Source organism: Poromitra crassiceps (assembly GCF_964638095.1).
Source record: "Poromitra crassiceps genome assembly, chromosome: 2".
NCBI lineage: Eukaryota > Metazoa > Chordata > Actinopteri > Beryciformes > Melamphaidae > Poromitra > Poromitra crassiceps.
This window is the reverse complement of record NC_139624.1, coordinates 5,649,584-5,673,642: the sequence shown is the minus strand read 5'-3', so window position 1 is coordinate 5,673,642 and position 24,059 is coordinate 5,649,584. Positions and strand designations below refer to the sequence as shown.

Sequence of the window (24,059 nt, the reverse complement as noted above, 5' to 3'; positions counted from 1 at the left end):
AAGGAATAATATCAATATATATCAATGTTCATCCTTCCCTACTACAATACCTGTCCTTCTCCATTGGTCTCTTTAGCCGAGGGTCCATAGAGGCTGCCTGGATGGCAGGGAACTGCTCAAGGAACCGTTCCACCATCAGGAACAGGCTATTCCACCTGGTCTTCACATCCAGGAGGATTGCATGGTTAGGAAGGCCTAGAGAGAGAGAGGAAAATAGTCTGTGTTGTTGGTGATGTGAGCCTCTCTAAGTAACCCATTCATTTCCCTCAGCGATCATTCAATAAAGAACCTATCTATCTACATGTTTCTACTATTGTGTGCCTAACTGGCCTGGGCTACTTGTCCTTGAGTGTGTGTATCAGAGGACAATACACTGTCAATTTTGGTCTATCGGCAAAATCAAGTCAAACTGGCTGTCCATTTGCAGTGATAGTTATTTACTAAATGATTTAGCCAAGGTCAAGGAATGTTGCACTAACTGTAGTCTATTTTGATTTCATACTTACTGAGAACCCCCTGTTTCTCTTTTAGGACCGTTTTAGCCATGCTGGACCTCTTCAACCAGACCATGTTTGCTCTGATTCTTCCTGCCCACTTTGAGACAGCGGGGATAGTGTACAGCTTTTGAGCAGCAATATTCATAGTGTGAGCAAAGCAGCCAATTTTTATAATGCTCATCCTTTTTACTGCCACGTCCATATTTGATGCATTGTCTACAGTGATGGCAGCTACTTTATTCTTTATACCAAATTCATCCAGAATATCCCCGATCTCCTCTGCTACCACTTCTCCTGTCTGCGATGTGTACACTGCCCTTGTATGCAGGACTTTCTCCTTCAGGGTGCCATCTTTCACATAGTGGATTGTGACGGTCAGGTAGTGGTCCAGCGCCACACTGGTCCAGCCATCAGCAGTCACAGCCACCTCGCTCACGCTCTGCAACTCTGTCTTGATGTTATCTTTCTCCACCGCATACCATGCTGGGATTAGTGTGTCTGCCAGCATGTCTCTGCCGGGGGGCTGATACTTTGGGTTCAAGGTTCTTATCATCTCTCTGTAATTGACATCAGAATAACACAACTTATCAACAATAACATGGTTGTATTTTATTATTGCCTATAACGGTTAAAAATAAAACATCTAGGCTAAATGTTTATCTAGGCTATATTGGCCAATTACATTTAAGTTACAACACCCTTTACAGATTATTACTCACCTCCACCATGGTGCCTCCATTAAAGAAAAGGGCATCAAACCTTTGACAATAAAGGTGGTGACTGCCCTGTGGCACTCATCTCGCTTTTCTGTTGTCATTTTTCCTTTCTCAGCCAGGGTGAAGGGATTCACCCCCCCTGGAATGCTATCCCCAGCATCAGGCTGGACAGGAGAAGAGGCTAATGTGAAGAGAGAGAAAGAAAAAATATAGCTGAACTGATAACCTTAGCTAGGTTGCTAGGTAGCTGTATCTTGGGCTGAAAGACAGGATTACTGTCAGTCTTAAAGCATTTCAGCTTTTGATTTAACGGTAGATAGCTATGGTTAGCTTATGGCCCATAAATGAAAGCTACAGTAGTGTTACACTACAGTGTGTAACGTTACATGGGTCGCAGTTTATCACACTGTGTCTACGGTATTAAGAGTAGCCTAGCATTAGCTACAACCTAGCCCTTAGCAGGACGCTACAAGCTGCCTACAACCATGTGCTACGTTAAGTTACCTGCTAAAATCTCAGGCGTATCAAGATTCACTCACCGTCTTCAGACGAGTATGTGGAAGTGGAAGCCGGACTCGGAGACGGTGTTGCTGTTGTTGGTTCGTTCTGACAAGACGGAGACGCTGGACCCCTTCTGCATTCAAACACCGTGCAACTTTCTGCGCGGATATTAATGCCATGCACGGTCAAATGCTTGAGCATATTTGTCGTGTTGCCTGACTTGCTTGAAATCTTCTTGTCGCATATATTGCAACGCACGGTACTAGCATCCAGCTTCACAAAATGCAGCCATACCTGTGATTTTTTTCGCACCATTTTCTTTTCACGTGTGCTTTTCTCAAATCAACCGGGCTGTCTAAAGTGGGCGTTACTTTTCCGGCATACCCTCTACACGACAGCCAATCACCAGCGTTGATAGAGCCTGGTGTGCAAGCATGTTGCATGCTTATTGGCTCAATGACGCTCCCCCTAATGTGACAGAGATGAAAAAAAATTTGGTATCGAAAATTGGTATCGATTGACAAGGAAGGCTTCGATACCCCTTAGTATCGATGTTTCCATTTCGGTGCCAAGTAAGTATCGAAACTCGATACCAATCCCTACTCATACCAGGTCTCATGGAGAGGGTCCCTCTCCAGATCCTGTCCTCTTACCACCGGTGTCCCCCAGGGCTCAGTCCTGGGCCCCTTACTTTTCCTTCTCTATGTCAGATCTCTTGCCTATGTGATCTCTTCTCATGGCTTTTCTTATCACTGCTATGCTGATGACACCCAGCTTTTCCTTTCTTTCCCCCCCTCTGACACTCAAATCGAGGCTCGCATCTCTGCATGCCTCAAAGACATTGGCGACTGGATGTCTGCCCACCACCTCAAGCTCAACCTTGGTAAGACCGAGCTACTCTTCCTCCCAGGAAAAGACTGCCCTCTTGCAGATCTCTCCATCTCCATTGACAACACCACTGTACTCCCCTCCCAAACAGCCAAGAACCTCGGGGTGATCCTTGACAACCAGCTGTCTTGCTCTGCCAACATAGCTGCTACAGCGCGCTCCTGTAGGTTCTCTCTCTACAACATCCGCAAAATCCGTCCCTTTCTCACAAGAGAAGCGACTCAACTCCTGGTCCAGTCTCTTGTCTCCTCCCGCCTGGACTACTGCAACGTGCTTCTGGCCGGCCTACCTGCCACCGACATCCGACCGCTTCAGCTCATTCAGAACGCTGCAGCCCGTCTGATATTCAACCAACCCAAATTCTCTCACGTCACTCCCCTCTTCCAGGAGCTCCACTGGCTTCCCATCTCGGCCCGCATCAAATTCAAGACACTGGTACTGGCCTACAGGTCAGTACACCAGACAGCTCCCCGGTACCTGCAATCCATGGTCAGGTTCCAAACCTCTCACCGCTCCCTTCGCTCCTCCACCAGTGCAGGTCGCCTCGCCCCTCCTTCGCTACGGGGGCTCAAAAGTCACTCATCCCGATCTCGACTCTTCTCGTCCCTGGCACCTCAATGGTGGAACGAGCTTCCACCTTCGGTCAGGACTGCTGAATCACTGCCGATCTTTCGGAAAAGACTAAAGACACACCTTTTCAGGCTCCATCTGGGCCCTTCTTGATCTAAGCTTGTCTCTCTCTTTCCTTATATAAAAAAAAAAAAAAAAAAAAAAAAAACCTAACCAACCTCGTACCACTAACCTAAACTTGTACCACTGTTCCTTCAGAAGCTGTAGTTGTCATAGACTGTGCTCCATAGTTGATTGTTCTATTGCAGACAAAAAATGTGTTATTGTAAGTCGCTTTGGATAAAAGCGTCTGCCAAATGACGTAATGTAATGTAATGTAATGTAAATCATTTTTCCAATTCTGGCTTTCTGGCTGCCTGGGCTGCAGCACTTTCACTATGGTCCCTAATCCATACCAACCCACCCCCTGCGCGGCCGCGCCCCCTTCTACCTGCTCGGAGCTTTCCCCCAGAGTGGGGGAAGGCCAGGGAGCTGGAAGGTGGGTGCTGAGGGTGCTGCAGCACCCCCTGGTGGCAAGAAATGGGATTTTCGAAATTGGATTGTTGGATTTGGCTGTCTTGTGTTTATACCACCAACAAAATGCATTAACACGTTAACTGCCAGCGACGTATGCATACGTCAAAAAAAATCCAGCGCTTGACTGCCAGCGACGTATGGATACGTCAAAAAAATAGTTTTTTTTTTTTTTGACGGTGGGGCGTTGATCAATCCCTTTTACGTCTCCTGTACAATTATTGGAGGTATTGAATGTGTATAATCTATTTTACCGACCCACTAAGTGTTGACAGTGCTCCCCCAGACGAGCGAAATCAAAGAAAAAGGGAGCAAGGAAATGGCGAGGCGATTTTACAGTATTACATTCTCATGAAAATGGTTGGGGGAAAACGCTCTCGTTTTCGCACTGATTGCTGGCGATGCGGGATTGCAAATTTACATAATACATTACAGGTGGAACACACTTTGAAACACGCAGCATAAATATGACCAGAATCGCAAAAGCTTCTCTCAACCAAAACTCCCAAGAAGCGAGCGAGTCCATGCCGACTTCCTCAAACAGCAGCCTGCAGACAGGCACAGGAGAGCAGCAAAAGCACTGAGACTGTGACGGCCGCGGCAGCCAAGAAGAGGGAGGAGTTGAAGAAGCAACTCTGCCTCTCGCTCTCTCCCTCTCTCTCTCTCTCTCTCTCTCGCTCTCGCTCTCTCCCTCCCTCCCTCTCTCTCTCTCTCTCTCTCTCCCTCTCCCCCTCTCACTAGGATTAAACCTAGTGCGTCTCCCTCCCGAGAGGGAGGGAGAGAGAGAGAGAGGGAGGGAGAGCGAGAGGGAGGGAGAGAGAGAGAGAGAGAGAGAGAGAGGGAGGGAGAGCGAGGGGAAGGGAGAGAGAGAGAGAGAGAGAGAGAGCGAGAGGGGGAGGGAGAGAGAGAGAGAGAGAGAGCCAAAAATGAATGGTTAAAGTGACAGCTCTATCGAATTTCACAAAAAGCCGTTTATCTCTGAATATTTTTTCTCATGCTAAAACCATGCTGTATTCAACTGATAATGCTTACATAACTACTAACTCTACAAACTAACTCTTTTAGACAGAGAAAGTACACATTCTATTAGTACTTTTGAGATATTGTATGTTCACAAACTCCAAGCAGAAAATAATCCTCGGCGCTTGTAAAATGAGCCACAATCCTCAAAAAACGGCTTGGCAGAAGCTACCTACAGCAAGAAAAAAACGGCTGGCAGTCAATGTGTTAAAAAACAGTTTGTGCTTCCCAGCTCTAATCTTATTTCATACGCTCTCTCTTCAAAAGTGTTTGATTTTCATCATAATCTGGTTTTCCATAATAATAATAATAATAAGTTCAGTGTTTATGCCTGTGTTGCAGTCTGTTGTAGCGTAAAACGACTAAAGGGAGAGCAGGTGCTTACATGAAAGTGAGTGAGAAAAGGAGAAGATACTGAATAATGACATCACAACAGTATAATCCTAATGTTAATTTAAAATTAAATATTCTCCTAAATATGGATGAAAGTCCAAAAAACGTCAAATTTTCTTGCGGGCAGCACCGAGAGTCCCTTCCTTACAGCACCTCCTACCTAAAAGTACTTCCAGCGCGACTGGGGGCGATTCTGAGCCTGCAGTGCAGTGGTGGAATTAGCTGCGATATAATTTTTATTATATTTTCTTGGGGGGGGGGAAGGGCACCAGCAAAAATCTTGCCTAGGGCACCAACTTGGTCAGGCACGCCACTGACTGCTGCTTTTCTTCTTCTACAGTTTTGTTCAACAGCGGTTTGTAAACAAATTAAAACATGCATTAGCGCCACCCACACTCACTGCTCAAATGACACAGCCCTTCAGATTCCTTATTTTTATTTTTATGTACGCATTACAGGTGGTATTTATGTAAAATATGGAGTGACAGCTTGGAATAGATATAAAATTGAAGTTTCTACACTTCACTGTGGGTTTGTGATGCACCTGTGTTGAACCAATGGGCGCTCAGCTTGATGCGTTTCTCGTCATCCTCTGTCATCCGCAGTCGGGCGCAGTTGGTGGGGAGCAACTGCGGCGCCTCGCTCCAAATCTGCGCCCGCCTCGCTCTCACGAGAGTCCTGTGGCTCACGCAGTCGGGCAGGCGGGGCAAGTCGGACAACTTTTCTAACCATCATGCAACGGGGCAAGCAAGGCGCTGGTCGAATCTGCGCAGAATTTGCTCATCTCAAACGAGCCTAACTCAATCTACGAATACACCATTTCCCCTTTCCGCCTTCAAATTAAAAGCGTAAAACCCAGCGAACGAAAATGTTACAAACGCTACAAATGGGAAGTAATGACAGCTTATCATTTAATAAAGCACAGTTAAAACGAACTCCACTTACACTTGAAGGTTTACAATGCTGCTATCCTCCTGGCTGTGTAGTCCTGCTTTGGGGCGGGCGGAGCGAGTTCTCTAACGTTAGTTATATTAGCAACCTAGTGGCTGCTGTCCAGAACACCGTCAGGTAAGATGCTTCCTACTATTGTTCAAAAGTGACTTTCCTGACACTCTACAAACATCTGACTGCACTAAATTTAAGTAAAGGTTGACGTTATTGACTATTCTAGAATAAAAACGAAAAGAAAGTGAAATATGTTTGTTATTTAGCCAACAATTGTTTCACTTTTTTCTGATGCGGTCGGCTTTGTGGGCATCGCCATTAGGGGCTCGCTGGGCTTGCTTGGTTCTTCTTCGTCGGTTGTAAGAGTCGCAAGGTATCATGGGATACCCTAACCCACCAAAGTGTGCATGGTATGGTTCCTCGAAAATTATCCATAACCAGGTACCTAGAAAGGTTGCAAATTCAGTGAACGTATGTATCAAACTGGTTTCAGACAGCCTAATTACAACTTCTTACCTAGAAATGCCACCTATAAAGCTTGTTCACTTGAGAATCAGACAGGCCCTGAGTCCACACACACACACACACACACACACACACACACACACACACACACACACACACACACACACACACACACACACACACACACACACACACACACAGACAGGTGAAATGAACCCTATCTGACCTCAGAGTCTCCAGGCTGCAGTGTGGACTCTCCAGAAGATCACACAGATGCTTCACTGCTGACTCCTCCAGCTTGTAGTTCTGACTCAGGTTCAGCTCTCTCAGATGGGAGGAGGGGTTGGACTTCAGAGCTGAGGCCAGAGAAGCAAAGCTGCTCTCTGACAAGCTGCAGTACTCCAATCTGAATAAAGAATAAAACATGTAGATATCAAATAAAACATTCCTGTGTAGAAAACCTGGTTGAAACCATGTTTCATAATCCACTCAGAGCTGTGGAGGTTACATGTTTCTAAAATGGTGAAGTCAACTGAAAGCAGCTGAAGCCAACAGGCTGCCAGGTTCAAAAAGACATAAAAAGGACAAACCAGCACTCATTAATATGAATGACAACATGCTGCCTTTAGGGTCCCAGAAAGTCCTGGCGTGGCTACTGTGGTGATGTCCAGCCTCGCCCCAAAAACCAGAGGCTCCTCCAGCAGCCACTCCACCGAGCTGAGAGGTGTCGCTCTCAGCACCTTCATCAGTCATCATACTCTTAGCAGACCTCTATAAAAGGGTGCAACATCATTGAGTGACAGTGTGTTAGGATTCACAAATAAAAGTGACAAGCCCAGACCCAGCCCTCCCACCTGTTTTAAGAGTGTCTCTGCAACCTGCCTCCATACCGCCCAGCCTTTCACATCAAGTCATTTCTGGATCCACTGGAGTCTAAAAGCTGCTGTTCTATTGGGCAGGTGTATTAGCTCTTGGCCAACCTCCTCCCTTGGTACATACAGAAGACTTTGTGTGATCCAGTGAGAACCTCCCCAGAAAACATCAAGCAGGTGTCATGGCAACTGGGCAGGTCTGCCATCCTTGTGCCTTTAATGCTCTATCTGTGCAGGTCTAGTAGGCTGGAGCTGTGAGCTGCTCCAGGAGGTGTGGGTGTGGCCAATCAGGAGGATTGCCGTCAGCTGGGTCCTCATCAGCTGGAGGCCTTTAAATATCTGGCGGGACCTCCATTCAGTGTCTGCTTGTAGTACCGTATAAGAAATTCTGAACCTTTTTGCAAGGACAACTATTACTTTATGCTTCATCTCTCAGAGCCGAGCCACAGCTCCACCTGGACTTACCACAGCTCCACCTGGACTGCCACAGCCGAACCACAACACCATCTGGATTCTGGACTGCCACAGCTAAGTCACTGCACCATCTGGACTGCCACAGCTAAGTCACTACACCATCTGGACTGCCACAGCTGAGCCACAGCACCATCTGGACTGCCACAGCTAAGTCACTGCACCATCTGGACTGCACAGCTAAGTCACTGCACCATCTGGACTGCCACAGCTAAGTCACTGCACCATCTGGACTGCCACAGCTGAGCCACAGCACCATCTGGACTGCCACAGCTAAGTCACTGCACCATCTGGACTGCCACAGCTAAGTCACTGCACCATCTGGACTGCCACAGCTGAGCCACAGCACCATCTGGACTGCCACAGCTGAGCCACAGCACCATCTGGACTGCCACAGCTGAGCCACAGCAACATCTGGACTGTCACAGCTAAGCCACAGCACCATCTGGACTGCCATCGGAGCCTCTGCTCATTTTGGACCTAAAGACTGCACATTCTCAGTAAAGTAAAGCATTTGTTTAAATCATCATCGACTCTGAGTCTCTGTCTGCATCAGAGAGAGAGAGAGAGTTAAAGCATGCAACAACGTAGCATGAAAGAGAGAATTAAAGCATGCAACAACGTAGCATGAACGCTGAAAAACATTTATGCAGCGATTTCAACCTATATTTGCATGTATTTGTTGGTCTCTTATACTTTTCAAATTCACCATAGAAAAATGAAAGTGATAGACAGGCAGTTTGGAACAGACCCATAACATCTAATTATGTTCAAACAAATAAAAGCATGATGAGGCTTCAGGTACCAGGGGAGAACAACGGATGTGCAGGACCCCATCATGCCTGTGTTCACCTTAGGCCCCCAAAACACACGCACATAAACACACACACACACACAAATTATTTATTTATGTCCACATAAATACAGAGTACAAAGGACATAAACACTAATAATGCAGTGAGACAGTTACAAAAGTGCCTAGTTGGCGCACACACACACACACACACACACACACACACACACACACACACACACACACACACACACACACACACACACACACACACACACACACACACACACACACACACACACACACACACACACACACACACACACAAACAATGAACCCCATCTGACCTCAGAGTCTCCAGTCTGCAGTGTGGACTCTCCAGAAGATCACACAGGTGCTTCACTGCTGACTCCTCCAGCTTGTTGTCACTCAGGTTCAGCTCTCTCAGATGGGAGGAGGGGTTGGACTTCAGAGCTGAGGCCAGAGAAGCACAGCTGCTCTCTGACAAGCTGCAGCCCTCCAATCTGAATCAAGAATAAAACATGTAGATATAAAATAAAACATTCCTGTATAGAAAAGCTGCTTGAAACCATGTTTCATAATCCACTCAGAGCTGTGGAGGTTTTAAATATACATGTTTCTAAAATGGTTAAGTCAACTGAAAGCAGCTGAAGCCAACAGGCTGCCAGGTTCAAAAAGACATAACAAGGACAAACCAGCACTCATTAATATGAATGACAACATGCTGCTGCTTCAATAAACAAGCAGAGACTGAAGAGTGAGTTAGTGAGTGGAGGCTTTTCTTCACTATAAAATAAATCGGCAGAAACAAATGAAAAAAGATGAAAATGTAAATTTGTGGCTGGTGGAACAAACTTCCACTTGAAAGAGTGGCATCACTCAGCTCAACACACAGAGCTAAACTTGGACATTGTAGCCTACTTGCAAAAATATGTTTGTGTCCCTGTAATCAGAGTTTCAGGGCCGTCAATTCCCTGTGCCAAACACGTTTCTACTTACCAGTTTTATTTATATTTATTTTTAACCAAAGGGCATGACACAGATCTCTGTCTTTCCTCAGTGTGATTACTCACCAGCAGAGGGCAGGAGAGTTTGAGTTTTAAAGGAGAATTTCATTTTTTTACACCACGGTCCTCATTTCCAGCTTAAAATATGATGTTTTACTCACCCAAATACGTTTGGCTTCATTCGGATGCCCACGGAAGATTTTGAGCTCGGAGTAGTATCCTCAAACAGGCTATAATGGGAGCAAACGGGGCAAGGTGCATGCGCTCTGTAAATAACACTTTTTCTGTCACATCGCGGTTCACACGGTTAATATAATTATGAGAACATGAAATAGATATATAACTAACCGTCCTCTGCTGCCGAGTGCCGACAGCCCGCTATGTTTGCTGTCCGGGTGTCCATCACATAGATAACATCTCCCGCTGCTGTTTGTTGTTGTCGATATGTGGCCTGATTCCACACGAGCGGTAATGGAATTGAAGCGTCCATAATCTTGACATCAGATATCTATGCCAAGCTAGAAGCTAAGCTAACAACAACACAACAGAGAGTGAGTCAACTCTGATCTGCCCCGGATGGGCTTACAGTGCTTAGGTACTTCTTCTGTGGTTTCTCTTCTTCTACTGTAACCAAACAGAAGCGCTTCTCACTGCTTCTTCCCAAGCACATCCGGGGCACCCGGACAGCAAACAGAGCACTCGGCACTAATTAGATATCTATTTCATGTTCTCATAATTATATTAACAACCGTGTGAACCGCGATGTAACAGAAAAAGTGTTATTTACAGAGCGAATGCACCTTGCCCCGTTTGCTCCCATTATAGCCTGTTTGAGGATACTACTCCGAGCTCAAAATCTTCCGTGGGCATCCGAATGAAGCCAAACGTATTTGGGTGAGTAAAACATCATAAGCTGGAAATGAGGACCGTGGTGTAAAAAACTGAAATTCTGCTTTAACAAGCCTTTAACTCATTGAGTGCCAGCCACTTTTGGAGAACGGACGCTCCCAGTGCCAGAGTTTTAGAGCGTTTTCAGTGATTTCTCGAGGCCCACAGAATATTGTGTGATATTACTATGTAAACACCGAACACGCACAAAGAACGAGGAGACTCTATTGTATCATCAGCAAAAAAAAAGTTTATTGATACCATTTTCCGTTCTTTAGTTATCAGCCGGAGAAGATAGGTTGTTTTCACCAAAAACAGACGTTTCAAATTAGAAGCTGAGATAATCAGCCTTTTGTCAAATGAAGCATTTCAAGCACATTCACTGACTCTGAAGCTAATATTTTCTGATGTAGTGACGTGGTGTAGTTGTGTGGTGCCCTGCGTGCCCCACCCCCCTCTCCCCCCCCTCAGCTGCAAACTCCTCCCCACACTAACACACAGCCTAACACACACCAGCGTCTATTTTCGGAGCGCTCCGTTTTTGTGCGCCGGCTCCCAGCGCGACACCGAAAAGCCAAACCGGACTGCTGAGAATGGTTTGGCCCTTTGGCATCGGGTGCTGCTTTTCTGGCGGCTAATCGTGTGGAGAAACTATGCAGCAGAGACAGAGGGGCTGAGTTGTGGGAGCGGATTGACTGCTGTTCGCAGCTAACGTTAGCTCCAGCCAGAGCAATCTATATGGCTCTGGCTGCAGCATGCATCGGTTTCTCTTTCATCACGGCTTTTTCCTGCTGTTTTCCTGACCTTTCTCTAATCTGGAGAGCACTGTCGCCACCTAATGGGTCTGTAAAATAGGTTATACACCTTCAATAGCTACAATATTTTTACAGGAGATGCATGAGGCTTTGATCCACGTCCCACCGTCAAAAAACGCATTTGACGCCGATCAACGTCATTGGCACTCAATGACCTCTACCTAAGACATGTACATCATGGGAGAGGACAAACAAGTTTCACAAAACACAAAATCAGAACCAATGCAACCCCCCCAAAAAACTCAACAAAACAACACCAATCAAAACAAAACACATCAGTCATGGACAATCATACACACTGTCAAGCCCTCCTCATCCCAGCTGTGTGTTAAAAAGCAGCTCTCCTCCCTCCAGCCTGCACACAGCTTCCCCCAGACACCACCTGCTCTGAAACACACCCATGTCCTGCATCCTTTTGTAGTCCTCAAAGTCTATGGTTACTCTCACCCTAACCAGAGCCTTCAACAAGACTACAAGGCCTACTTCGACTTCTGCATCTATTTTCCTCTTCCTGCTAAGGTACACAGCCATCTTTGCTGCCCCAACAAGACATTTACAATATGCCCCATCCTCTGTTTGCTCTTGCTACACTGGAAACTGAAAATAAAGACAGAAAGAGTAAAAACAGCAGCAAGAAAAGTAAAGAAAGAAGTCAGCATGTTGAAGAGAGGCCTGAGCCTCACACAGTCTCTGAAGCAGTGACATATTGTCTCTCTCACCCCACAGAAAGGACAGCCACTGTTCACATCAGAGTTCACCACAGAGACAAAAGCATTGACTGGCAGTGGCCCATGTAGTACCCTCGACTGTAAGTCCCCGGCCTATTTTGGCAACGGCCCCTTATAAAGTGTGGTCCATGCAGGCTGGAACTCCGACCCCACCCTGAGGCTGGTCCTCCACGGGGTGTCGGCCTGCTGCTCAGCCTGTCTCTGTTGACTATTTTCACACAGAGTCTGTAGAGTCTCTTTCCTCTGACAGAGTCCAGATAGGCCTCAACCACTCCCCCTGTGGTGGAGGACCCCAACAGTTAACACTCTGTCCTCCTGTGATAATACAAACCCTGTGTCCCCTCTGTCCTCCTGTGATAATACAAACCCTGTGTCCCTCTGTCCTCCTGTGATAATACAAACCCTGTGTCCCTCTGTCCTCCTGTGATAATACAAACCCTGTGTCCCCTCTGTCCTCATGTGATAATACAAACCCTGTGTCCCTCTGTCCTCCTGTGATAATACAAACCCTGTGTCCCCTCTGTCCTCCTGTGATAATACAAACCCTGTGTCCCTCTGTCCTCCTGTGATAATACAAACCCTGTGTCCCCTCTGTCCTCCTGTGATAATACAAACCCTGTGTCCCTCTGTCCTCCTGTGATAATACAAACCCTGTGTCCCTCTGTCCTCCTGTGATAATACAAACCCTGTGTCCCCTCTGTCCTCCTGTGATAATACAAACCCTGTGTCCCTCTGTCCTCCTGTGATAATACAAACCCTGTGTCCCCTCGGTCCCCCTCCTGTGATAATACAAACCCTGTGTCCCTCTGTCCTCATGTGATAATACAAACCCTGTGTCCCCTTGGTCCCCCTCCTGTGATAATACACTGTGTCCCCTCTGTCCTCCTGTGATAATACAAACCCTGTGTCCCCTCTGTCGTCCTGTGATAATACAAACCCTGCGTCCCCTCTGTCCTCCTACTGTGATAATACAAACCCAGTGTCCCCTCTGTCCTCCTCCTGTGATAATACAAACCCTGTGTCCCCTCTGTCCTCCTGTGATAATACAAACCCCGTGTCCCCTCTGTACTCCTACTGTGATAATACAAACCCCGTGTCCCCTCTGTCCTCCTCCTGTCATAATACAAACCCTGTGTCCCCTCTGTCCTCCTACTGTGATAATACAAACCCAGTGTCCCCTCTGTCCTCCTCCTGTGATAATACAAACCCTGTGTCCCCTCTGTCCTCCTACTGTGATAATACAAACCCAGTGTCCCCTCTGTCCTCCTCCTGTGATAATACAAACCCTGTGTCCCCTCTGTCCTCCTGTGATAATACAAACCCCGTGTCCCCTCTGTACTCCTACTGTGATAATACAAACCCCGTGTCCCCTCTGTCCTCCTGTGATAATACAAACCCTGTGTCCCCTCTGTCCTCCTACTGTGATAATACAAACCCAGTGTCCCCTCTGTCCTCCTCCTGTGATAATACAAACCCTGTGTCCCCTCTGTCCTCCTGTGATAATACAAACCCTGTGTCCCCTCTGTCCTCCTGCGATAATACAAACCCTGTGTCCCCTCTGTCCTCCTGTGATAATCCACCTCCGCGTCCCCTCTGTCCTCCTGTGATAATACAAACCCTGTGTCCCCTCTGTCCTCCTCCTGTGATAATACAAACCCCATGTCCCCTCTGTCCTCCGCCTGTGATAATGCAAACCCTGTGTCCCCTCTGTCCCCCTCCTGTGATAATACAAACCCTGTGTCCCCTTTGTCCTACTGTGATAATACAAACCCTGTGTCCCCTCTGTCCTCCTGTGATAATACAAACCCCGCGTCCCCTCTGTCCCCCTCCTGCAACAGCTTCCAGTCCTCTACAGTCAGGGCGCTCCTGTACTGACCAAGCATCAGCCCAGCCACTCGCATCGATCTCACGCCCAGCCGCTCAGCCACCGCCCCGGCCTCAATGATGTCTTTCCCTGCAAGGCCCACCAGGTGCCCCAGGGTAACCACCTTGGCTGCCTTTAGGGCCCCAGAAAGTCCTGGTGTGGCTGCTGTGGTGATGTCCAGCCTCGCCCCAAAAACCAGAGGCTCCTCCAGCAGCCACTCCACCTAGCTGAGAGGTGTCACTCTCAGCACCTTCATCAGTCATCATACTCTTAGCAGACCTCTATAAAAGGGTGCAACATCATTGAGTGACAGTGTGTTAGGATTCACAAAGAAAAGTGACAAGTCCAGACCTCCACCTGTTTTAAGAGTGTCTCTGCAACCTGCCTCCATACCGCCCAGCCTTTCACATCAAGTAATTTCTGGATCCACTGGAGTCTAAAAGCTGCTGTTCTACTGGACAGGTGTATTAGCTCTTGGCCAACCTCCTCCCTTGGTAAATACAGAAGACTTTGTGGGATCCAGTGATAACCTCCCCAGAAACAAGACCAGGAGACCTGGTTCTGCCAGACCCAGAAGGAACAAATTCCTAGTAGGCAACACACCTACAAACCACTTTATCAGTTAAAAGTATAAATCATTTTAGGCATTTTGTGTGTGGCATTTTGTGTATAGGGGTATTTGGTTGTAGATTTGCCGTTGTTGGCTGTTGTGTTGTGTATGTCTATGGAGTTTCTCCTTCCAGTTTATGTAGTGTACAATTCTCCCTCCACCTTTGATCTACATGTTTTTGAGACCAACACACCTACAAGAAACCACTTTATAAGTTAAAAGTATAAATCATTTTAGGCCGTATTAACATTTTGTTGGAATTAAATGGGAATACAGCATGGTGGGGGTGTATAGGGGTATTTGGTTGTAGATTTGTGTATAGGCTAGACCAGCAAACCTTCCAGTCTGATTACATTCACCTGTCCCTTGTTGATTAGACCCTCATTGATTTTACTTGCTCACCTGACCTGCCCGACGCAGCTTCCCAATGCAATTTGAGTGGCTAAAACATTTTCAACTCATGAATGTTACAAGTGTGTTGTGGGTTTATGGTTGTGTAAATATGATCAATTGCTGTCATACTATTGATTGCCATCTCATTAATCAGTTGGCTGTAGGTGATATTTATACAAATTACCTTCAGGTGTTGTGGGCCCTCTATTGCCCTCTAATGTACTGTAGTTAATGACCACATTTAGACATGTCTTTCTTTTAACTATTCCATAAATAAATAAGTATGATCTAATATGATCTAATGGCCAATAATGAACCAAACTAGGCACCACAATTACAACAAGTACAGATCCTGTACAGTTACACGGCACAGGTTAAAACCAGTTGAATTAAAGGTAATTCAATGTTTGTTAGTGTCCCCATTCACTGCTGGTTCAAATGGTAGCAAGTCCAGACCTGCTCTGTTGCCGCTGGTGGTTGAAATCTGAAGCGTTCCTGAATGGCTGGGGAGGAAAAGAGGGACAGACCGACAGACCGACAGACAAAGCCTCCTGTAGGGCCGACCCCCTGGGTCTGGCAAACATCAAGCAGGTGTCATGGCAACTGGGCAGGTCTGCCCTCCTTGTGCCTTTAATGCTCTATCTGTGCAGGTCTATTAGGTTGGAGCTGTGAGCTGCTCCAGGAGGTGTGGGTGTGGCCAATCAGGAGGATTGCCATCAGCTGGGTCCTCATCAGCTGGAAGCCTTTAAATATCTGGCGGGACCTCCATTCAGTGTCTGCTTGTAGTACCGTATGGTCAGTACGAACGCCTGCCAAGAAATTCGGAACCTTTTTGCAAGGACAACTATTATTTTATGCTACATCTCTCAGAGCCGAGCCACAGCTCCACCTGGACTGTCACAGCTGAGCCACAGCACCATCTGGACTGCCACAGCTAAGTCACTGCACCATCTGGACTGCCACAGCTAAGTCACTGCACCATATAGACTGCCACAGCTAAGTCACTGCACCATCTGGACTGCCACAGCTAAGCCACAGCACCATCTGGACTGTCACAGCTAAGTCACTGCACCATCTGGACTGCCACAGCTAAGCCACAACACCATCTGGACTGCCACAGCTAAGTCACTGCACCATCTGGACTGCCACAGCTAAGTCACTGCACCATCTGGACTGCCACAGCTAAGTCACTGCACCATCTGGACTGTCACAGCTAAGGCACAACACCATCTGGACTGCCACAGCTAAGTCACTGCACCATCTGGACTGCCATCGGAGCCTCTGCTCGTTTTGGACCGAAAGACTGCACATTCTCAGTGTAACCTGTATTAAGGCTCCATCTAAGTTTTCCTTAAAGTAAAACATTTGTTTAAATCATGGCTCACGTCTCTGAGTCTCTGTCTGCATCTGGGGGGGGAGAATTAAAGCATGCAACGCTGAAAAACAATGCAACGCTGAAAAACATTTATGCAGCTATTTCGTACGGTATACTTTTCAAATTCACCATAGAAAAAGAAAGTGATAGAGACAGGCAGTTTGGAACAGACCCATAACATCTAATTATGGTCAAACAAATAAAAGCATGATGAGGCTTCAGGTACCAGCGGAGAACAACGGATGTGCAGGACCCCATCATGCCTGTGTTCACCTTAGGCCCCCAAAACACACACACACGATTTATTTATGTCCACATAAATACATAGTACAAAGGACATACACACTAATAATGCAGTCAGATGCTGGGAGACCGTTAGTTACAAAAGTGCCTAGTTGGCAACCACAATCTCTCTCTCTCTCTCACACACACACACACACTATCTGACCTCAGAGTCTTCAGTCTGCAGTGTGGACTCTCCAGAAGATCAGACAGATGCTTCACTGCTGAATCCTCCACCGTGTTCCAACTCAGGTCCAGCTCTCTCAGATGGGAGGAGGGGTTGGACTTCAGAGCTGAGGCCAGAGAAGCACAGCTGCTCTCTGACAAGTCACAGCTCCACAATCTGAATAAAGAATAAAACACGTAGATATAAAACAAAACATTCCTGTATAGAAAAGCTGATTGAAACCATGTTTCATAATCCACTCAGAGCTGTGGAGGTTTTAAATATACATGTTTCTAAAATGGTGAAGTCAACTGAAAGCAGCTGAAGCCAACAGGCTGCCAGGTTCAAAAAGACATAACAAGGACAAACCAGCACTCATTCATATTAATGACAACATGCTGCTGCTTCAATAAACAAGCTGAGACTGAAGAGTGAGTTAGTGAGTGGAGGCTTTTCTTCACTATAAAATAAATCTGCAGAAACAAATAAAAAAAGATGAGAATGTACATTTGTGGCTGGTGGAACAAACTTCCACTTGAAAGAGTGGCATCACTCAGCTCAACACACAGAACTAAACTTGGACATTGTAGCCTACTTGCAAAAATATTTTGTGACCCTGTAATCAGAGTTTCAGGGCCGTCAATTCCCCGTGCCAAACACGTTTCTATTTACCAGTTTTATTTATATTTATTTTTTTAACCAAAGGGCACGACACAGATCTCTGTCTTTCCTCTGTGTGATTACTCACCAGCAGGGGGCAGGAGAGTTTGAGTTTTATCAAACCTTTAATGAAAACTCTACCTACGACATGTACATCATGGCAGAGGACAAACAAGTTTCACAAAACACAAAATCAGAACCAATGCAACCCCCCCAAAAAAATCAACAAAACAACACCAATCAAAACAAAACAGATCAGTCATGGACAATCATACACACTGTCAAGCCCTCCTCATCCCAGCTCTCCTCCCTCCAGCCTGCACACAGCTTCCCCCAGACACCACCTCCTCTGAAACACTCCCATGTCCTGCATCCTTTTGTAGTTCTCAAAGTCTATAGGCTCGTTTGAGATGAGCAAATTCTGCACAGATTCGACCAGCGCCTTGCTTGCCCCGTTGCATGATGGTTAGAAAGTTGTCCGACTTGCTCCGTCCTGCCCGACTGCGTGAGTCACGTGACTCTCGTGAGAGCGAGGCGGGCGCAGATTTGGAGCGAGGCGGCCACAGTTGCTCCCCACCAACTGCGCCCGACTGCGGATGACAGAGGATGACGAGAAACGCATCAAGCTGAGCGCCCATTGGTTCAACACAGGTGCATCACAAACCCACAGTGAAGTGTAGAAACTTCAATTCTATATCTATTCCAAGCTGTCACTCCATATTTTACAGAAATACCAACTGTAATGCCTACATAAAAATAAAAATAAGGAATCTGAAGGGCTGTGTCATTTGAGCAGTGAGTGTGGGTGGCGCTAATGCATGTTTTAATCTGTTAACAAACCGCTGTTAAAGGTCCCATTCCGTGCAAAAGCTGTTTTTACTTGTAAATGCATATATACTGCTGTCAGCCCTCCCTGTAATGAGTGGTCACACGCTCAGAACTGCCACAGTTGGATTTGTCCCTATACAGCGTCCCCCTGCAGTCTCCTCCAAGCCACACCCCCAAACGCGTCGTTTGCCCAGAGAGGAATCTGGAGAGAATATCGACGTCACTAGCTTCCTCCTGCATACTGCGCGGGTCCCTCTCACACAAGCTACCTGCACCATTTAGTCTATAGCCACAAAATTAACACTTCTAGCTGGTGCGACGCCAACTGTACGTGATCCAGCAACTGCAGAGGTGCATTCGGTAAGTCTAGGCATTTTGAGATGTCCTCTTTAGCGTAGTACAGTTAAGTTAACGATAACTCGCAACCTAGCGTGCTGGTCCACAGACGCTAATCTGATTGGCCGCTGGGAGCCTGGGGCGGGCTCTCCCTCAGCGGCCAATGGGAACTGTTAGTTCTGAATATATTATAGAAACAGGCCGTTTTGGGAAGCGACCAGATGAGGAAGTGAGAACTCCGTCACAACAAACGGGTTTGCTATATTTTCGACAGATTAATCCAGAATCATGTTTTATGGACCAGAGACACACGTTTTTAAGAGGTTACAGCTGCACGAATTGGGACCTTTAAACAAAACTGTAGAAGAAGAAAAGCAGCAGCGAGTGTGCTGCGGGGGTGTTCGACTTGTTGACGCCTCGCCTGACTGTGCTCGCCTGCTCTCGTCTGCTTTCCAGGCGAGGCGGCAGTCAACTCAAACGAGCCTTATGGTTACTCTCACCCTAACCAGAGCCTTTAACAAGACTACAAGGCCTACTTGGACGTCTGCATCTATTTCCTCTTCCTGCTAAGACACACAGCCATCTTTGCTGCCCCAACAAGACATTTACAATATGCCCCATCCTCTGTTTGCTCTTGCTACACTGGAAACTGAAAATAAAGACAGAAAAAGTCAAAACAGCAGCAAGAAAAGTAAAGAAAGAAGTCAGCACGTTGAAGAGAGGCCTAAGCCTCACACAGTCTCTGAAGCAGTGACATATTGTCTCACTCACCCCACAGAAAGGTCAGCCACTGTTCACATGAGAGTTCACCACAGAGACTAAAGCATTGAGTGGCAGTGCCCCATGTAGTACCCTCGACTGTAAGTCCCCGGACTATTTTGGCAACGGCCCCTTATACAGTGTGGTCCATGCAGGCTTGACCTCCGACCCCACCCCCAGGCTGGTCCTCCACAGGGTGTCGGCCTGCTGCTCAGCCTGTCTCTGTTGACTATTTTCACACAGAGTCTGTAGTCTTTTTCCTATGCCAGAATCCAGAGAATCCTGTGATAATACAAACCCTGCGTCCCCTCTGTCCCCCTCCTGTGATAATCCAAACCCTGCATCCCCTCTGTCCTCCTGTGATAATCCAAACCCTGTGTCCCCTCTGTCCTCCTGTGATAATACAAACCCTGTGTCCCTCTGTCCTCCTGTGATAATACAAACCCTGTGTCCCCTCTGTCCTCCTGTGATAATACAAACCCTGTGTCCCTCTGTCCTCCTGTGATAATACAAACCCTGTGTCCCCTCTGTCCTCCTGTGATAATACAAACCCCGTGTCCCCTCTGTCCTCCTGTGATAATACAAACCCCGTGTCCCCTCTGTCCCCCTCCTGCAACAGCTTCCAGTCCTCTGCAGTCAGGGCACTCCTGTACCGACCAAGCATCAGTCCAGCCACTCGCATGGATCTCACGCCCAGCCGCTCAGCCACCGCCCCGGCCTCAATGATGTCTTTCCCTGCAAGGCCCACCAGGTGCCCCAGGGTAACCACCTTGGCTGCCTTTAGGGTCCCACAAAGTCCTGGTGTGGCTGCTGTGGTGATGTCCAGCCTCGCCCCAAAAACCAGAGGCTCCTCCAGCAGCCACTCTACCGAGCTGAGAGGTGCCGCTCTCAGCACCTTCATCAGTCATCATACTCTTAGCAGACCTCTATAAAAGGGTGCAACATCATTGAGTGACAGTGTGTTAGGATTCACAAAGAAAAGTGACAAGTCCAGACCTCCACCTGTTTTAAGAGTGTCTCTGCAACCTGCCTCCATACCGCCCAGCCTTTCACATCAAGTCATTTCTGGATCCACTGGAGCCTATAAGCTGCTGTTCTACTGGGCAGGTGTATTAGCCCTTGACCAAAGTCCTCCCTTGGTGAATACAGAACACTTTGTGGGATCCAATGATAACCTCCCCAGAAGAAATCAAGCAGGAGAGTAGGAGAGAGAGAGAGAGAGAGAGAGAGAGAGAGAGAGAGAGAGAGAGAGAGAGAGAGAGAGAGAGAGAGAGAGAGAGAGAGAGAGAGAGAGAGCCTGGAAAGGATTAAAGCATGTACCCGCAACAACATAGCATGAAAGCTGAAAAAAATGTATGCCAGCAATTTCAACCTACATTTGCATTTGCATGTATTTGTTGGTCTGTTATACTTTTCAAATTCACCATAGAAAAAGAAAGTGATAGAGACAGGCAGTTTGGAACAGACCCATAACATCTAATTATGTTCAAAGAATAAAAGCATGGATGAGGCTTCAGGTACCAGGGGAGAACAACGGATGTGCAGGACCCCATCATGCCTGTGTTCACCTTAGGCCCCCAAAACACTAAGTCAACCACAGCACACACACACACACACAAGCACACACGCACGCACGCACCACACGCACACACACACACACACACACAGAAGCACGCACGCACACACACACACACACACACACACACAAGCACACACACACACAGAAGCACGCACACACACACACACACACACACACAGAAGCACGCACGCACACGCACACGCACACACACACACACACACACAAGCACACAAGCACGCACGCACACGCACACACACACACACACACACAAGCACGCACACACACACACACACACACACACACAGGTGAAATCAACCCTATCTGACCTCAGAGTCTCCAGGCTGCAGTGTGGACTCTCCAGAAGATCAGACAGCAGCTTCACTGCTGACTCCTCCAGCGTGTTCCACGTCAGGTCCAGCTCTCTCAGATGTGAGGAGGGGTTGGACTTCAGAGCTGAGGCCAGAGAAGCACAGCTGCTGTCTGACAAGCTGCAGTTCCTCAATCTGAATAAAGAATAAAACATGTAGATATGAAATAAAACATTCCTGTATAGAAAACCTGGTTGAAAGCATGTTTCATAATCCACTCAGAGCTGTGGAGGTTTTAAATATACATGTTTCTAAAATGGTAAAGTCAACTGAAAGCAGCTGAAGCCAAGTTCAAAAAGACATAACAAGGACAAACCAGCACTCATTCATATGAATGACAACATGCTGCTGCTTCAATAAACAAGCAGAGACTGAAGAGTGAGTTAGTGAGTGGAGGCTTTTCTTCACTATAAAATACATCAGCAGAAACAAATAAAAAAGAGATGAGAATGTAAATTTGTGGCTGGTGGAACAAACTTCCACTTGAAAGAGTGGCATCACTCAGCTCAACACACAGAGCTAAACTTGGACATTGTAGCCTACTTGCAAAAAGATGTTTGTGTCCCTGTAATCAAAATTTCAGGCCCGTCAATTCCCCGTGCTAAACACATTTCTATTTACCAGTTTTATTTTTGTTTACTTTTTTAACCAAAGGGCACGACCCAGATCTCTGTCTTTCCTCAGTGTGATTACTCACCAGCAGAGGGCAGGAGAGTTTGAGTTTTAACAAGCCTTTAATGAAACCTTTACATGTATATCATGGCAGAGGACAAACAAGTTTCACAAAACACAAAATCAGAACCAATGCAAACCCCCCAAAAAACTCAACAAAACAACACCAATCAAAACAAAACACATCAGTCATGGACAATCATACACATTGTCAAGTCCTCCTCATCCCAGCTGTGTTAAAAAGCAGCTCTCCTCCCTCCAGCCTGCACACAGCTTCCCCCAGACACCACCTGCTCTGAAACACTCCCATGTCCTGCATCCTTTTGTAGTTCTCAAAGTCTATGGTTACTCTCACCCTAACCAGAGCCTTCAACAAGACTACAAGGCCTACTTGGACGTCTGCATCTATTTTCCTCTTCCTGCTAAGGTACAACGCCATCTTTGCTGCCCCAGCAAGACATTTACAATACGCGCCATCCTAATAAAGACAGAAAAAGTCAAAACAGCAGCAAGAAAAGTAAAGAAAGAAGTCAGCATGCTGAAGAGAGGCCTGAGCCTCACACAGTCTCTGAAGCAGTGACATATTGTCTCTCTCACCCCACAGAAAGTACAGCCACTGTTCACATCAGAGTTCACCACAGAGACAAAAGCATTGACTGGCAGTGCCCCATGTAGTACCCTCCACTGTAAGTCCCCGGACTATTTTGGCAACGGCCCCTTATACAGTGTGGTCCATGCAGGCTTGACCTCCGACCCCACCCTGAGGCTGGTCCTCCACGGGGTGTCGGCCTGCTGCTCAGCCTGTCTCTGTTGACTATTTTCACACAGAGTCTGTAGAGTCTCTTTCCTCTGACAGAGTCCAGAGAGGCCTCATCCACTCCCCCTGTGGTGGAGGACCCCAACAGCAACACTCTGTCTTCCTGTGATAATACAAACCCCGCATCCCCTCTGTCCTCCTGTGATAATCCAAACCCTGCGTCCCCTCTGTCCCCCTGTGATAATCCAAACCCCGCATCCCCTCTGTCCTCCTGTGATAATCCAAACCCTGCGTCCCCTCTGTCCCCCTCCTGTGATAATACAAACCCCGCATCCCCTCTGTCCTCCTGTGATAATCCAAACCCTGCGTCCCCTCTGTCCCCCTGTGATAATACAAACCATGCGTCGCCTCTGTCCTCCTGTGATAATACAAACCCTGCGTCCCCTCTGTCCTCCTGTGATAATACAAACCCTGCGTCCCCTCTGTCCCCCTCCTGTGATAATCCAAACCCTGCGTCCCCTCTGTCCCCCTCCTATGATAATACAAACCATGTGTCCCCTCTGTCCTCCTGTGATAATACAAACCCCGTGTCCCCTCTGTCCTCCTCCTGTGATAATACAAACCCCGCATCCCCTCTGTCCTCCTGTGATAATACAAACCCTGCGTCCCCTCTGTCCTCCTGTGATAATACAAACCCTGCATCCCCTCTGTCCTCCTGTGATAATACAAACCCCGCATCCCCTCTGTCCTCCTGTGATAATACAAACCCCGTGTCCCCTCTGTCCTCCTCCTGTGATAATACAAACCCCGCATCCCCTCTGTCCACCTGTGATAATACAAACCCCACATCCCCTCTGTCCTCCTGTGATAATACAAACCCTGTGTCCCCTCTGTCCACCTGTGATAATACAAACCCCGCATCCCCTCTGTCCTCCTGTGATAATACAAACCCTGCGTCCCCTCTGTCCACCTGTGATAATACAAACCCTGTGTCCCCTCTGTCCACCTGTGATAATACAAACCCTGTGTCCCCTCTGTCCTCCTGTGATAATACAAACCCCGCATCCCCTCTGTCCTCCTGTAATAATACAAACCCTGTGTCCCTTCTGTCCTCCTGTGATAATACAAACCCCGCATCCCCTCTGTCCTCCTGTGATAATACAAACCCTGTGTCCCCTCTGTCCTCCTGTGATAATACAAACCCCGCATCCCCTCTGTCCTCCTGTGATAATACAAACCCTGTGTCC

General features: G+C 47.3%; 2 protein-coding genes across 2 annotated transcripts in view; both read right to left on the bottom strand.

Moving 5' to 3' along the window:
• The window catches only part of LOC310790970 (ribonuclease inhibitor-like), a gene marked incomplete at both ends in the record, with an annotated part of 59,560 nt that extends 39,223 nt beyond the window's left edge, over window positions 1–20,337 (bottom strand). Inside the window, 4 exons of the mRNA XM_083652688.1 lie at window positions 6,795–6,974; window positions 9,052–9,228; window positions 16,854–17,030; window positions 20,090–20,337. Of these exons, the coding sequence (XP_083508814.1) occupies window positions 6,795–6,974; window positions 9,052–9,228; window positions 16,854–17,030; window positions 20,090–20,337 (782 nt within the window). The remainder of the gene's footprint in view (window positions 1–6,794; window positions 6,975–9,051; window positions 9,229–16,853; window positions 17,031–20,089) is intronic.
• LOC310798121 (NLR family CARD domain-containing protein 3-like) overlaps window positions 1–24,059 on the bottom strand; it is a gene marked incomplete at both ends in the record, with an annotated part of 221,013 nt that overhangs the window by 195,554 nt on the left and 1,400 nt on the right. The window contains one exon of the mRNA XM_083660610.1: window positions 21,342–21,518. Coding sequence (XP_083516736.1) covers window positions 21,342–21,518 — 177 coding nt within the window. The remainder of the gene's footprint in view (window positions 1–21,341; window positions 21,519–24,059) is intronic.